Source organism: Rhyacophila brunnea, unplaced genomic scaffold (assembly GCF_057557595.1).
Source record: "Rhyacophila brunnea isolate RB1 unplaced genomic scaffold, BYU_Rbru_1.0 scaffold_4, whole genome shotgun sequence".
Classification (NCBI taxonomy): Eukaryota; Metazoa; Arthropoda; class Insecta; order Trichoptera; family Rhyacophilidae; genus Rhyacophila; species Rhyacophila brunnea.
In genome coordinates, this window is record NW_028233068.1 from 5,622,022 (window position 1) to 5,636,856 (window position 14,835).

The 14,835-nt window shown below is 30.7% G+C and overlaps 1 protein-coding gene across 1 annotated transcript in view; it reads left to right on the top strand.

Moving 5' to 3' along the window:
- LOC147066745 (B-cell receptor CD22-like) overlaps window positions 1–14,572 on the top strand; it is a 41,738-nt gene extending 27,166 nt beyond the window's left edge. Inside the window, exons 9-13 of the mRNA XM_085954670.1 lie at window positions 2,475–2,648; window positions 4,815–4,923; window positions 6,467–6,584; window positions 8,848–9,024; window positions 14,504–14,572. Coding sequence (XP_085810796.1) covers window positions 2,475–2,648; window positions 4,815–4,923; window positions 6,467–6,584; window positions 8,848–9,024; window positions 14,504–14,572 — 647 coding nt within the window. The remainder of the gene's footprint in view (window positions 1–2,474; window positions 2,649–4,814; window positions 4,924–6,466; window positions 6,585–8,847; window positions 9,025–14,503) is intronic.
- The last annotated feature ends 263 nt before the right edge of the window (window positions 14,573–14,835 follow it).

Sequence of the window (14,835 nt, forward strand, 5' to 3'; positions counted from 1 at the left end):
ATATTACCTGTATTGTAATGGCGTTAGAGCAGTGTTTCTAATGTCAATGTTCATTTTTGAGCGAACCCGTTCGAACCGAACCATTCGGCAGACCCAACAAAAAGATTGAGTGCATCTATTATAATTAAGAATTGTCATATCTATACTTATACTTACTCTAATTATGAGAATGATTTTTCATACGCATCTAATTATAATAGTTGTATTTCTTATTTAAGATAAGCCTGGACTACCAATTCTCACCTATTCGCCTCGAAAGATTTTCGCTAATCATAATTTTAATCTCACCTGTACCCTTAATGATGAAGGAAACCCGAAAACAAACAGGTGAACATGATTAATAATAATAATTATTATTTTTAATAAACTAATAGGTAATAATATTAAATTCAAATAAATTGTGTATTACATTATCCAAATAAATCAAACAACATAGGTATATATCAGTGGCGAAGGGTGGAGGTAGGCTGTTGAGATCCGACATAAATAGTGCACACTAAACTTTGTCAGTCATACTTTCTTGTTGTCATTGAACTAAGAATACAAATCGCGGATGATTATGGTTAGTTTTAAAAAAAAATTAAAACCTGCCTAAACCAAACCATAATAGTTAATGTATGTTATGGATAAAATAGTGCACAATTTTTCAGTCGTAATTATTGGTTTTTCTTGATTTAAGAATATGTATTACAGATAAAGTTTAGTGTGCAGTATTTATTTCGTATCTTAACAGCCTACCCCCACCCTTCGCCACTGGTATATATTAACTATGTGTATATCATTTCACCGTACAAAAATTATATGAGAAATATCTTAAATAATGCTCCTTATAAATAAAATAAATGTATTTTTTTACAATAATTGTCTTTTGCTAAATTAATTAACTCGAACCAGTACTCACTTGAACCCCAAAAACGATGTTTTGAACAAACTGTATTGAAAAAAACATTAGAATTGATTTAATTTTGCTAAGCATCACAATTCTACAAATACGATACGTACTAGTAAGCATATTATATGTTTAATCAACATATTATTTGCCTCCTAGTCTCAAGGTAGAACAATGTAGCCAGGTATATTACTATGTACGTATCTAACCCGGTGTTTATCACGCATTCAAGATAAATATTATGTAAAATGGAAAGATTTTTTTTATTTTCAGATTCATATGGTATGAAGATTCTCAAAAAATGTCAGGAAATGAGCAAATTATAACAGTAAACGCATCAACATTGAAGGAACAAATTAATTTTACCTGTCAGGCAGAAAATGTAATCGGTCCAGGGCCAGCCCACCTCGTGCAAATAAATGTTCTATGTCAGTACTATCATTTTAATAAATTTTATCATCATTATTAGTGTAATACAATATATTCTGGTAAACTTGGTTGGGTTACACCCACGGTGGCTGCGCGGCTTAGGTACATATTAAAACACGCGCGTTAACATGATCTTACTCTCTACTTCAGTTTTAGTTTGTAAATTTATGGCTACGGCCGTATGTTGTAGCTTAACCACTGGGGAATGCCAAAAGAAATTGCGTATTTCAAAAAAACACTACCTTATTCTTAGGTCAATAATTATTATAAAGCAATCATTATTCGTATGATGTTTATCACACTTGAATGGTCAAAGACATAGCTTATAATTAGTATCTTTAGAATTATCTTCAAATGTGTTAATCTTGCCGATTTTTTGCATAATAAAATGCCTAAATCTTGTCAAATTTAGGATCACAGAGATTATCAATTTATTTTTTTATCGTAAATATTTCACTATAATAATGTCAACATAAATTATACTAATGGTTTCATAAATGCGTTTAAAAATTAATAAATGTAAAAAATCTTAACACCACTGCACATGCATGTACTGAAATATGACTATATTCTAAAACATTAGAGCGAGAGGTTCAAAAGAATACTATTTTATGTAATAAAAATACTTTATGCAGTCATTAAACGTTTAAAATAAATAAAAAGGATAATAAGGCTTCAAAATTATAAAAATAGATTATCTACAACGTTTAAGGAACAATAAAAGCTCCATTTTGACCTACGCTGAGCAAGTCCGCCCTTAAGTGTTCTTGTAGGTGATTTGTTCGGTGTGTAACACAATTTAAACAGTGAATATAATTTTGTTTGATTTTTGTATTTGTCCTTATTGACATTTAAATTTACTACATACAGTTACATTTCTAGTTACATTTTTGTACATTTTATTTAGTTAATATATTACATCCTTTATTCTTCACGATTTCGTTCTTCACCTTCTATTCTAATCTTTCCAGGTTCGCGAGACTTATTCTGAAAGATAACCGTATTAGTTAATCAAGGAGTTTGATTATGTGTAGCTCGGAAAATGATAATGGACAATCGTGGTTAGTCCAAACGTGTTATATTATATAGATGTTATCAAAATTGTATCACATGATATAGGCATTATTGATAATAGTAATGTTCTTTAAACTTTCAGCCTTACCGCGTGTGAAATTGACCATGGATAAAGAAACCTTAACACTTGGTGATAAAAATGGAGTTACCTTGAGTTGCATACTATTAAGTGGAAATCCGAAAAAGTTTGGCGAAGTTATTTGGTTACACGATCAGGAAACTGTTAACTGGCCTCTGTGCAATCCTAATCGAGAAGGTATGATGTATATCTTAAATGATTACTATTGATTCTTGGAGGCGTCCTGTAGTATACATATGTTTCAACTATGGATTCCAATCCCGGGATCCCGAGCTATTTTCAATACCTATGAATCCCGGGATTGATAAACATAATCCTGAAACTTTCGGGATTGATTTTTTTATCAATTTTTATGGAAAATAAAATAAAAACGAAAATATAACAGAAAAAATACTTTTAATAACAAATAACTACATTAAAAATAAACTGAGGTTCAATGATGTTTGATTTATACCCATGTGTAAGTTGCCGACTCATTTTATTTTTTCACATAAATTAATACAAATGAGAAAGATTGGAAAAAACAATGCTTCGCACTATTAACAAAGTAATTTCACCATGATCTCATACGTTTTACTGCAGTTTCATATTTGGCTGACTAATTAGATTTATGAAGCGGAAAGGGCATAAGTACACCATGATTTGCTTTACTATTTTAAATCTCGCTAACCCATTTATTAAGTCTTTACTATCAGAAACAGCAATCTCGTATAAAATTTACATTATTATTTATATTACAATATTATTTACTCCATTAAACTTATGTATTTCCAAGATTGAACGTATACAATATTAACAATACATGTCTTAAATGGTATAAATTATACTAGATTTATTTTTAACCGATTTTATCAATGATATTTGTAAATATAAAAATTTATTTTAACAATGGAAAAAAATGCCAATCCCGGGACCAGGAATTTTAATCCCGAAATCCCGGGATCAGAATTTTGGCTCGGGATTGGATTCCCTAGTTTCAACCAAGGCACGGACATGGTCAAAGAAGAAAAAAGTATTTCTCTGTAATGCTTACATAATATTACGGTCAAATCAAGAAATATAAAATAGATACACACAATAAATTGTGAATAGGAATTTAAAGTACAGAGCTGAGGGTTAACAAATTATATAAGAATACAGAAAGAAGTGAGGGTGCGACATTGAAAAAGCTAATCTGCACTATACCCTTCTCTTTCGGAGATATAGATAGAGAAATATATGTCTGATCTGAAAGTCAATCAAATCAGATGATAATAATCAAAGTCTCTGTCGTTTTTTGTGTTTCTACTGGGTAAATTTTTGAAATGGACAAATTACAATATATTGAAAACGATTATTTGAATATTCCTATTTATCTTGTCAAATTTTACATTTTCATACAAAACTGCACAATATTATTATTTAGTTTTCCCATCGGACTACATTATAGTAATTTTTATTTTCAGATGACGATTCATGTATAACTCACGGGCCAGATAGTCTGCAACTCCGAAATATTAACAAAACTATGCATGGAAATTATTTTTGCAAAGCGAAAACCACAGCGGGGTGGAGTGACCTGAGTATTAAAAAACAATTCGTCGTACATTGTGAGTATATTTTTACTATGTTGACCTCACTAAAATAGTTGTACATACATAATTTTGAAAAACACTTCTGAGAAAATATATTATAACCAATAGAAAAAGTCTTTTTGAAAAAAGTAAGCCACCGAATCGAACCAGCATCTCTTGGGTGTACGACCCCGCCCGCGCATTATTCTCTATGCTACGAGGTGACATACCAATTGCGACAAACTTTAACTATTGTTCTTTAAATACCTGCTTATCAGCGCAGGTATTAAATTAAAATATTATGTATGTTCAATAATTAGAATGGTACATTCTAAAATCTTGTAAATTATTCGTTGAGTAAAAGAAACAGTTAATTAAAAATAGTTTTAATATTAATTACTCTCTCAGATATCCACAAATCATTCATTAGTTAAGGACAAATAAAGCTAAATTAAAATTCAAACTCAGTATACTAGCAGGACTATTCCAACATACCATTATTATTACATAACATAATACCAAAATTATATAAGCATAGTGATAAAAATGATTTTTTAAATTTCCGATGCCCAAAGGAGTTAAAAAATAAAAAAAAATAACATAGAATAAATAATAATAATAATAATAATAATAATAGAAGAAATAGAATATATTTATTTTTTGATCGCTTAAAAACTTACAAAATATATTATTCAGTATCACGAAAGCACGTTTTTTAAATGTATAAACTTATTGTGAATCAGGATTTTTTTTGCCTCCCATGGATAAAATGCTTTATGATTGTTTTCAGATAAACCTGGTAAAGCAGATATCGACATATCAAGTAAGAAAGTTAAGAGAGGTGGTAGTGTTCACCTTACATGTTCAGTGAAGGATACTGGAAGACCAGAGGCAACAAGGTATTCGTGATTTTATTCCGAAATTATTAACAATATACATAATTTGAAAAAAAAAATAAAAAATATATAACCAATAGAAAAAATCTATTGTTGAAAATTTTTCAGCATTCAGTTTTCAAATTCAATAAAAGAATGATACATTCTTAAATTTTGTGAATTATTTTTTGTATAAATAAATAGTTAATTAACAATATGTTTTAAGGCTTTAAAATATGTTTGTCAATTGAATAAAATATCGGTATATGTTATTTTATACAATATCATTTTGTGTCTTTGTATGTGGTATAAAAGTATACGCATTAACTTAAATATAACACACAAAAAGCGGCTTATTTTTAATTGGTACCTGTCTACTAAAAAAATGTGATAAATATTTATATTTAGATAGATAAAATAATATAATATATTAATTTCATGTTTGAACCTGATAATATCATTTATGAATCACACAGAGTGGAGGTGGTATTAAGAGATTATTGTTTTTTTTTACGAGAAATATACGCCAGTGACTTGTTTTACCTATTATCTCTATACCCGGGGTCCAAAAACGCATTGTAAAACAACATAATATTACATATTTTCCATACGCAGGATTCGAACCCGAGTCCCACGACATTATAAGCCGACGCGGTATCCGCTCGGCCATCATGGGATACATTAATGAAACTTATCTGAGCTTCTTATGGGCTTCATAATACTTAGAAATAGTATATTGAGTTGCGTTTATCCTACGCTAACAACCTATCATACTAAAAAACGTTAAAATAATGTATATCATCATCATCATCAGCCTGAATCTATCCGCTGCTAGATGAAGGCCTCTTCAAGCTGCTTCCACTTCTCTCGGTCCTGTGCATTGCGTTGCCACGTACTTCCGCAGAACTTTATCATTTCATCGATCCAGCGGCCTTTATGTCAACCTTGCGGATGTTTTGTACTTCTTGGATTCCACTGTCCAACGATTGTCTCTTCTTCGAGCTATGTGTCCAGCCCATCTCCATTTAAGGCTTTTAATAAACTCTATTGCATCGCAAACCTTTATCTGCTTCCTTATCCATTCATTCCTCTTTTTGACCTTTTGCGTTATGCTCAGCATGCACCTCTCCATACCACGTTGTGCTACTTTAAATTTCTGGATCCCTCTTTTACTTAGGGTCCATGTTTCACACGTATGTGTGATAACGGAAAGCACATACTGGTAGAACACTTTGCGCTTTAGGCACAGTAGAAGGTCACTTTTGAAGACATTATTCAGGCGGCCAAAAGTACTCCACCCTAGCTTTACAAATATATATCCAAAATAATGTATATACTTAGTAGTAAAGTTTGGGTACCTACCTATAAAGCTTAAAATTAGTAAATTATGCACTCTGACTAGTATTAAAAGATGGCTCGATTAGAATGATAAGATATGTCAAATTCCTTGCGAAACATGACGTATCTTGTTCGTATTATCATACGGAGTGCTGTCTATCTACTCAATGGTACACGCTAGTTAAAACCCGAGCTGCAACACATCGTCAGAATTCCAATTTATTTTCAGATTTTCGTGGTACAACAATTCCAAGTTGGTGGCAGACATTCAAAACTCAACCTGGACCATCAGTCCCGTCTCTGTAGAAACGAAAGTAAACAATATCACGTGTGCAGCTGGAAACGATGTAGGTTTCGGACCACAAAGTTCACATGCATATATTAATATTTACGGTAAGAAAAAAAAATAACTACAACACACGACTTTAACTGACATATAGAATTGCATTATAATTAAATAGAATGCCCGTAGCTTATTTGGAAAAGCACACTGTCGCGAATCCAGCGGATACAGGTTCAAGTTCCGTCGGATGTCGTATTTTTTTCTACAAAAAGATTTTTTTATGTATATATGCATGATATGTGTTCAAATTATGTCTGTTCAATACATAGAATTGAGGCGGCTCTCGTGTTGCAATGCGTAAAGCATTGGCCTTCCACCCGAGAGTTCTGGGTTTGATTCCCGGTGTGGATACATTATGTATGTGATTTTCTCAAAGCTTGGGTGTTCAAAATTACTAACAACCACCTTGTACGAAAAAACAAGGACATGCTTATTAATAATTCTATATATATATATATATATATATATATAACACAACATTTTTAAATGTTGTGTCTTATTTTTTGAATAAAAGAAAAAATAGTTTATTAGTTTATGGTAACGTATATTCATATCTAGAACCATCTATTATCATTATGTTTTAAAGTTCTTTACGATTTTCCTAATTTTCTCTTGATCAACTTTGAGCTAACCTTATTTTAAACATTTTTCAGCCCCTCCAAGATTTATAATCAATCTGGATAATTATACGCGGACGCTTTTTAATGTTTCGGTGAGTGTGTAGTTCAGATGTTATCTTAACAATATCATGAATATGATTGGAATTTCATTTGGTACCCAAAACTGATTAAGAGAACAAAAAAATATGTTTTTTTTTCTTTCAATTGTTACTCTCAATTTTATTTTAATCGCATGATTAATTTTAATATATTAATATTTATATATAATATAATATTAAAAAAAAAGAACCGCCATTAAGTTTAGACTGACTTTTTTTTCAATTCTATAAGTTGAAACCAAATAACCATGAAAGTCTCAAACATGATATAAAGGCATCTCAATATGTACATCTCTAAGCATAGAATGATTGAATTTAAATCATCATTCATAATTTAGAATGTTTGTGAATTGTAATTTTTTCTCTAAGCTATCCAATAAGCCTCACCAGAAATAAGTCCAAGAAATATTCATTTTTAAAGTAGGTACTTTAGCGTAATATTAATTGTGATCTTATAGTAAGGCTTGTAATTTCTCGACTTTTTTTATATTCATAAATATTTGTTTTTCGATAATTCGAGTTGCTTAATGGTTGCTTAATTTCTCGAAATCTCAAGAATTCTTCAGAAAAAATAATTTAAAAGTCTACGCTAGAAAATTTTGTGAATTACCTCGTGGAAAAAATCCGTCAATTTGTTCTAGAGAAGTTTTTACGCGTAGGATACTTTTTCTTTTTGTTGGAAACGCTGTTTCAAAATCTATTTCACAACGTTTTTATTACCTTGTATTCTTATTTGTCCGGTGGTTGTTTGTCCGGTCCAAATCTTGCAATCAATCTTTAACTAACTTCCCGACTAGCTAGACATTTGAAACTTGTAGAATATATCAGAACAAGATGTCAATGCATTCTTTTAATACTTTTAGCCATATTTAAGTAGAATTGAATTCATTTTCAGTCAATTCTGTTTTGTATGAAAAATTATTTCGGAAGAAATCCGTAATCCAATTCACTATTATTGGTTGCTAGGGGTCTGGGGTCCTAGCAACTAAATTATTAATATATAGGTGCGTTACTATGGAAATCAATATGAAATGTCAAAATGATATTTCAGTATTATTTTTATCAAGTACATTTTTTTTCATCGTTTAAGCTAGTGAAGTCAAGTTTATATGATTCAACAGAAAATTTAAAAATGTTGTATATAAAAAGTTATTTTTATCTTGTAATTATTTTTATATGTATCTGAACTCTTCGAATTATCGAGATTTTCATTCATGGATTTATTGAGAAATGTAAATAAAAAAAATTAATCAAAAAGAGACTTCTCGAGACGACTACTTTTATCATATTATTATATTCTACATATGTAATCGAATAAAATTTATTAATCGAAACACTAATTACAAGATACTGTACATTTTGTTTCTAACAGTATCGTTTTCATTCAAAAGTTCTCAGTGGTAAATCAAAGTATTTCCTAAAGTTTCTTCGAATACTCTGTGTAAAAATAAAGCACCTTATACGCCTATATAATATTATGGGTATACAAATATCGTAAAAAATGACAATGTGTATAGACAAAGTTTAAATCAGTTTTTTCTGTTTTCAGGAATTATCCATGACGTGTCACGTGGAATGTTCTCCAATCTGTGATGTGAAGTGGTTGAAGAATGGAGACCTTCTGAACCCGGAAGAAGCAATAAATCTAAAAAAAATTACAATCAACAATACTGAATTACCGCTAAATCTCACGAACCATCTTTTCGAATCCGTGAAATCCACATTGGTATGAAATCTTCTTGGATACTGGGGTTAATATTTTTATTTTGGATCCCGTCCTTTTGTTATAGTGGGTTTTACTGGGTTCTTACTCAAAAAACCGGGCTTAGGGCGTGGCGGTTTGGTCAGTTGAGTGAGATGAACAAAATACGAAAAGCGAATTTAGTCAAGATTTACTTTTGTGTTGCCTATTCAACAAAAGATAATTAGTTTGTAATGCCAATTACAATATTATTTTAATATTATGTTACCAACTTTTTCAACATAAACGCTTGCCTGTTTTGATATATTTAAAAATAAAATCAATCATTGTTTTTATTTAAAGCTCGAATTTGCATACAAAGTTAATTGTAGACGCGACACATGACGGTAAGCCAATATAAATATTACTTTTATGACCATATGCTAGAAACACATAACCATCACGTAATGTGAGCGCACGTGCTATAAAAATCAGAACATTTACTAACTGACAACCTACGAAAACTTTTTCTGTAACGTGTTATGTGTAGCCCTCAAAGCCCCTTAAACCACAGAATAAACCACAAAGATACGTGAGAGCACTTGACTCAAAAATGTGTAAATTTTCAAAAAATAAAAAACATTTGATTACCTTAATGTTGTAATTAGCAGATTTTTTTAAACAATGACACCATACGTTTTCACATGTCTGATAAAATTTTAAATGCGAGCTCACGTGTGCTCATATGACATGATCTTAATGTGTTTATAAATGTTTATAACATAAATCCCATAGAGCAGCTTAATAAATTTAGTCGCTAAATGATACACGAAGTAAATAATATTTATCATTCTACCCGGACAATATGCATAACATATATACTTACCCAAATTAAAGATAATAATATAATTCATGAAAAATAAGTAATGTGGTGCATCATTGCTCATTTTAGACATTACACAACGGCCGTCCGGAATTGTTCCACAAAAATTCACGGGACAATACATATACATGTGAAGCTGTATCATCTGAAATAAAAAAGACAACGAGTATAAAATCGACAACTACATTAAAAGTTGAATGTAAGTTTATTTTATTTTATCTCAGTTATTACTTAGGCATAATAATTATTATTAATCATTTAATAAAATCGCTAAAGTTCGAGTAAATAGATACGTACCTCATCCATTTAGTTTAATGAGTACCGATTGAAAAATAAACTTGACTGAAAATGTTTGGTTAAAAAATCGAAGCTCCGTCATTCTACTTCTTCAACTTAGAACTTTTATAACTGAAGACTGAGAACTCCTGACAGGCTTCGCTTCACCCATCTGTCATCAATCAGTCTTGGTCTGGTCCATCAAGCTGGAGTAGTGATTCCCTAATGGACCTTCGTGAGATTTCATAAAATCTTGCAAAAAGAGTACAACTTGAAACTATTTTGGTAATAGGGTACTCATAAGGCTTAACGTGGCCTGTTGTAAAGACACCCACACACGATGGCCCCGCGGCTCTAGCGTTGGCCTATAACGTCGTGAGCCCCAGGTTCGAATCCTGGGTCTGGCAAGTAAACGTGTTGTTTTTCAATTTGTGTATGATTTATTATATGTACCTACCTAATAAATTGACCAAGTAGCTAACATCCATTTCTCGTAAAAACAAAATCTGTTAATACAAACCTCCACTCTGTGGAGGCCCGTATGATCATATTAGGATCGATTACAGTAAAAAAAAATCAAAAGCACTACAATATTTATATAATTTTAGGTTACATATTCCACCATACTTATAATTGTAGTAGGAGAGTTTGCTTTGGATAAGTATTTTTATAGTAACAAGCAATGAAGGAATAAAAAATAAGGTATCATTATTTAATGTCATCGCATAATATGCACCACTCATTTTGTTTCTGTCACACGCAGAAGAGACTGTCACGAATTGTAAATTCTCTGATGGTGGAATCATTTTGTTCGTTCATGCAATCAGCAATCCAAGAGACTCACAACATCCGCACACGATCCATAAGCGTATCTAAGGATATAGCCATTAAGTCTATGACCACTCCTTAGCCGAATTTAATTTTATATTATGACTGTCGTATCGGATAGTAGAATATTTAGTCTGTCTTCAGTTTTTATATGGGCATTAAATTATATTAATCATGTTATCGAAATGGATGGTCAACGCATTGACTAATTTCTGGATCCGATAATGTATTTGTCTTACGGTTACCAATGCCTTGGAAACAATTATACAAATTGGGAAAACATACTTACGACAGTATTTAACTGGGGGTGCGATATTAGTTCTTACGTTTGCGAGATACGTTTTGCATGATTTTATGAAAAATCTCGTTATTTTCTGTAAAACTTTCAGATTGACGACTTTTTTCGTTCAAGTCTTTTCAGTTGCAGGTTTCTTCTGACATTTGTACAGTAGTTTTCATCAAAAAATATACAAAGTTATAAACCATAACCATCATTACGTGATGTGAATTTACTTAATGTCATTTTAAGTATCTAATCGCCTACATAAATAAATATAATAGTATCTTTCAGTTAAAACGTGTAAACACATAGATTAATTATTTTTATTACAAAACATAACGTCTCTGTTCTGGCAGAACACACTAACTGGAGAATACTTGTTTTGAGTAATTTGACTCTGAAGTTGTTAAAATGTTTTAAATCATCTATAATGTGAGTTTATTAAGTAATCATAAAAAGGATGACTTTAATATAAAAACTGTTTATTTATTAAGAAGGTTTACAGACGGTAAAGTTTGAAATAAGGAACATTTTGGTATAAATAACTGAAATGTCATTTTTTCGAATTAGTATCTTCTGCCAGAACAGTGACGATAATATGTTTATAATAATTTCAGTTCCTCCTGAGGGTTTAACTATTTCAGGAGATCCAATAATTCCTATAAAAAAAGGTGAAATTCCTCAAAAGCTGGTTTGTACAGTCATGTAAGTATGGAAATTTGTTTTGAATATTATATATTAGATCGGAATTACAGTACGTATTTATTACAAACGCACCTGCTATATAAATACTTTGTTTTATTATTTAGATAAATATTGAGGAATACAGGCATATATTATATATATAGTATAATATAAAATAATATAATGCAATATATAATAATACAAAGCATTATTAGGTAAAAACAGCTAAATTTTGACTTAACGTTTTCTGCCAGTATACCGACGATATTATGTATTTAACTACAATTAATACCAGACAAAGGGCTCAGTACTTACCCAATTAAAATATTAAAAAAGCATCTATGTACCAGAGCCTCTGATATAGATGTAGGTGACTGAATAGTTACCATACATAATGAAACACTACCTATATTAATCGATAGATATTTTTATACAATAATTGTGTTGAATTTTTTTGTCATTAATACAGTTGTAAAATTCAATTTTTTATTCAACAGAGTACTTACCAATTTTTTTCTAGATAGTCTACTTAACAGGTATGGCCAAAAACAAACAAATTCTCGTAAATTTACCACATTAAAAACATCACAGAAATAAAATTTGTGCTGCGTGCTAGTACCTGTTTTATGCTTATGCCGCTCACACACTCCGTACCTAATAGAGACCGTAAATATTTTTTTTGAATATTCTAATGAAGTCACAAAATTAATTAAATAAATAGATACCTGATTCGCATTTCTGCAAAAGGATGAGGAAATGTTCAAAATATTCTTAACTCCATTGAACGTGGTGGTGGGGTGGTGTCAGAGCCTCCAAATTTACAAATAGAGAGAATAGAACTGCAATCAAGCATAGAGTTAAAATGCATGTTCGAAGGAAATAAGTTTGAGTTTTATCAGAAATTTATCCTCAAAGATGAATTTCCAAAATTAAAACGAGTCGCAATATGCATTACAGCAGCATTTTAGTTTTTTTTTCCGAAATTAAATGTAGTCAAAACGAAGTGTCGCAGCAGGTTGCTCGATGAAAACACGACCAATCATATGCGATGTGCGTCGGGTAAATTACCAGTCAATATGAAAAATATATCGAAGAATTTACAAAAACAAGTGTCACATTAATTATAAAGTAATAACATATTTTGAATAAGTTCTTTGTTTTATTTTTTATATGTGTGGCCCACCTAAGCTCAGTAATATTTTATTTGACCCACCAAACGATTTGGGTTGAGCACTCCTGGTCTAGTAGGTACCTAGTCTCTCTGAGATGTTTTCAAATTATGTATGCTCAATAAAGAGAATGTTACATTCTCAAATCTTGTGAAATATTCGTTGAATTAGAAATATAGTTTATTAAATTATTAAAAAAGCGCAAATACGTTATAAATAAAATTTGAAGAGATCCTGGAGTCGGTTAGTAATTATTAATAGCTTGATTTAAAACACAAAAATCGATATCCAAAAAACTACTACGACCACGATAGGACGCCTTTGGCTTAATTGGTAAGCACATTGGTACGTATACACAGTGGCGGCTCGTCGACTTTCTAAGTGGTGGGGTTTAGTCATTAATTATCAAATATATGTACAAGTATGTACTTACCTACATTATCATATTATTAAGGGTAGTTACATTATAAACGAAGCTAGTTATAATAATATGATTTTATTAATGAGGAAATGAGTAATTTTTGAGAGTCGTTAATTAATCACATCTAAAAATCATGCTTAAAAATATAAACTTAATAAATAATAATAATTAATATTGATTTACCATCATCAGTTTTGAACAACAACATACAACGAGCGTTTTTACTCATCTATGGGGTCCTTCTATGCAGTCCCTAGTATGCGTATAATAACGCTAATGCATTCACATACTTTGTTAATAATTTGTATCGCAGCAACGGGATGGGACTGAGTGACCCCCGATCAGCCAAAAATAGACGACATAGCTTTCTTAACTTGTACATAGGTGTCACCGTAAAATAGAGCGTATTTAATTTAATAGATTATTTTAATACCGCGTAATCATTATTATGTTATCACATAATATACAATTATTGCTTTATTTATTTATATAATAATAATAAATATCTCTCTAAAATTGCGAGGGATGTAGATAGATGAAATAAATTAAATAATTTATTTAATTAAGTAGGTATATTATGAAATTTCGGACGTTTTTTACGCACTCTCCCCATGATAACGATGTGGGGATGGTCCCTATGAACCCTTAAGGTAGAGCTGCCCCTGCGTATACAGTAGATGTGTGTTCACCGGGAGGTAGTGCGTAGAATTGTTTTCTAGAGATATCTAAAGTGTTTTCAAATGTATTCAATTATATTTATTTTAAATTTAGGACTTACGTAACATTTATGCATTGGTTTCAAAACAAATGTGTTTGTTTCATTCAAACCGTCAATCCGTGAATTATTTCTCTACACATAATCTTCTAACTATTTTTCATATAAGACATTTTTTACACGTCATAATTTTTGTTGAATTGTGAATGTGCATGATTACATATCAGGCTTCTGAGATTCAATAAATAGTGTGTTAATTTTATTTCAGAGGAGAACCGCCACCGAAATTTACTTGGTACGTCAAGCTATCAAATTCCACGTCTTCGAAAATAATTGACGGCAATGGTAGTATGTTCTTGCCAAATGGAAATGAATTATTATTTATTAAACAACCTGGTTTTGAATCGTCAGACAGTTGTTACCTTACATGCGAAGCCTCCAATAAACACGGATCCCAGAATATCACTACATACGTCGATGTAAAATGTAAGAATGATCATTTTTCATAACATTTTTTAAATAATATGTTTATTTTTATGCCTTTATAAATAATGAAACTAAAGATCTAGCAACAATTATTAAGTTAATGAAATTTTAGGT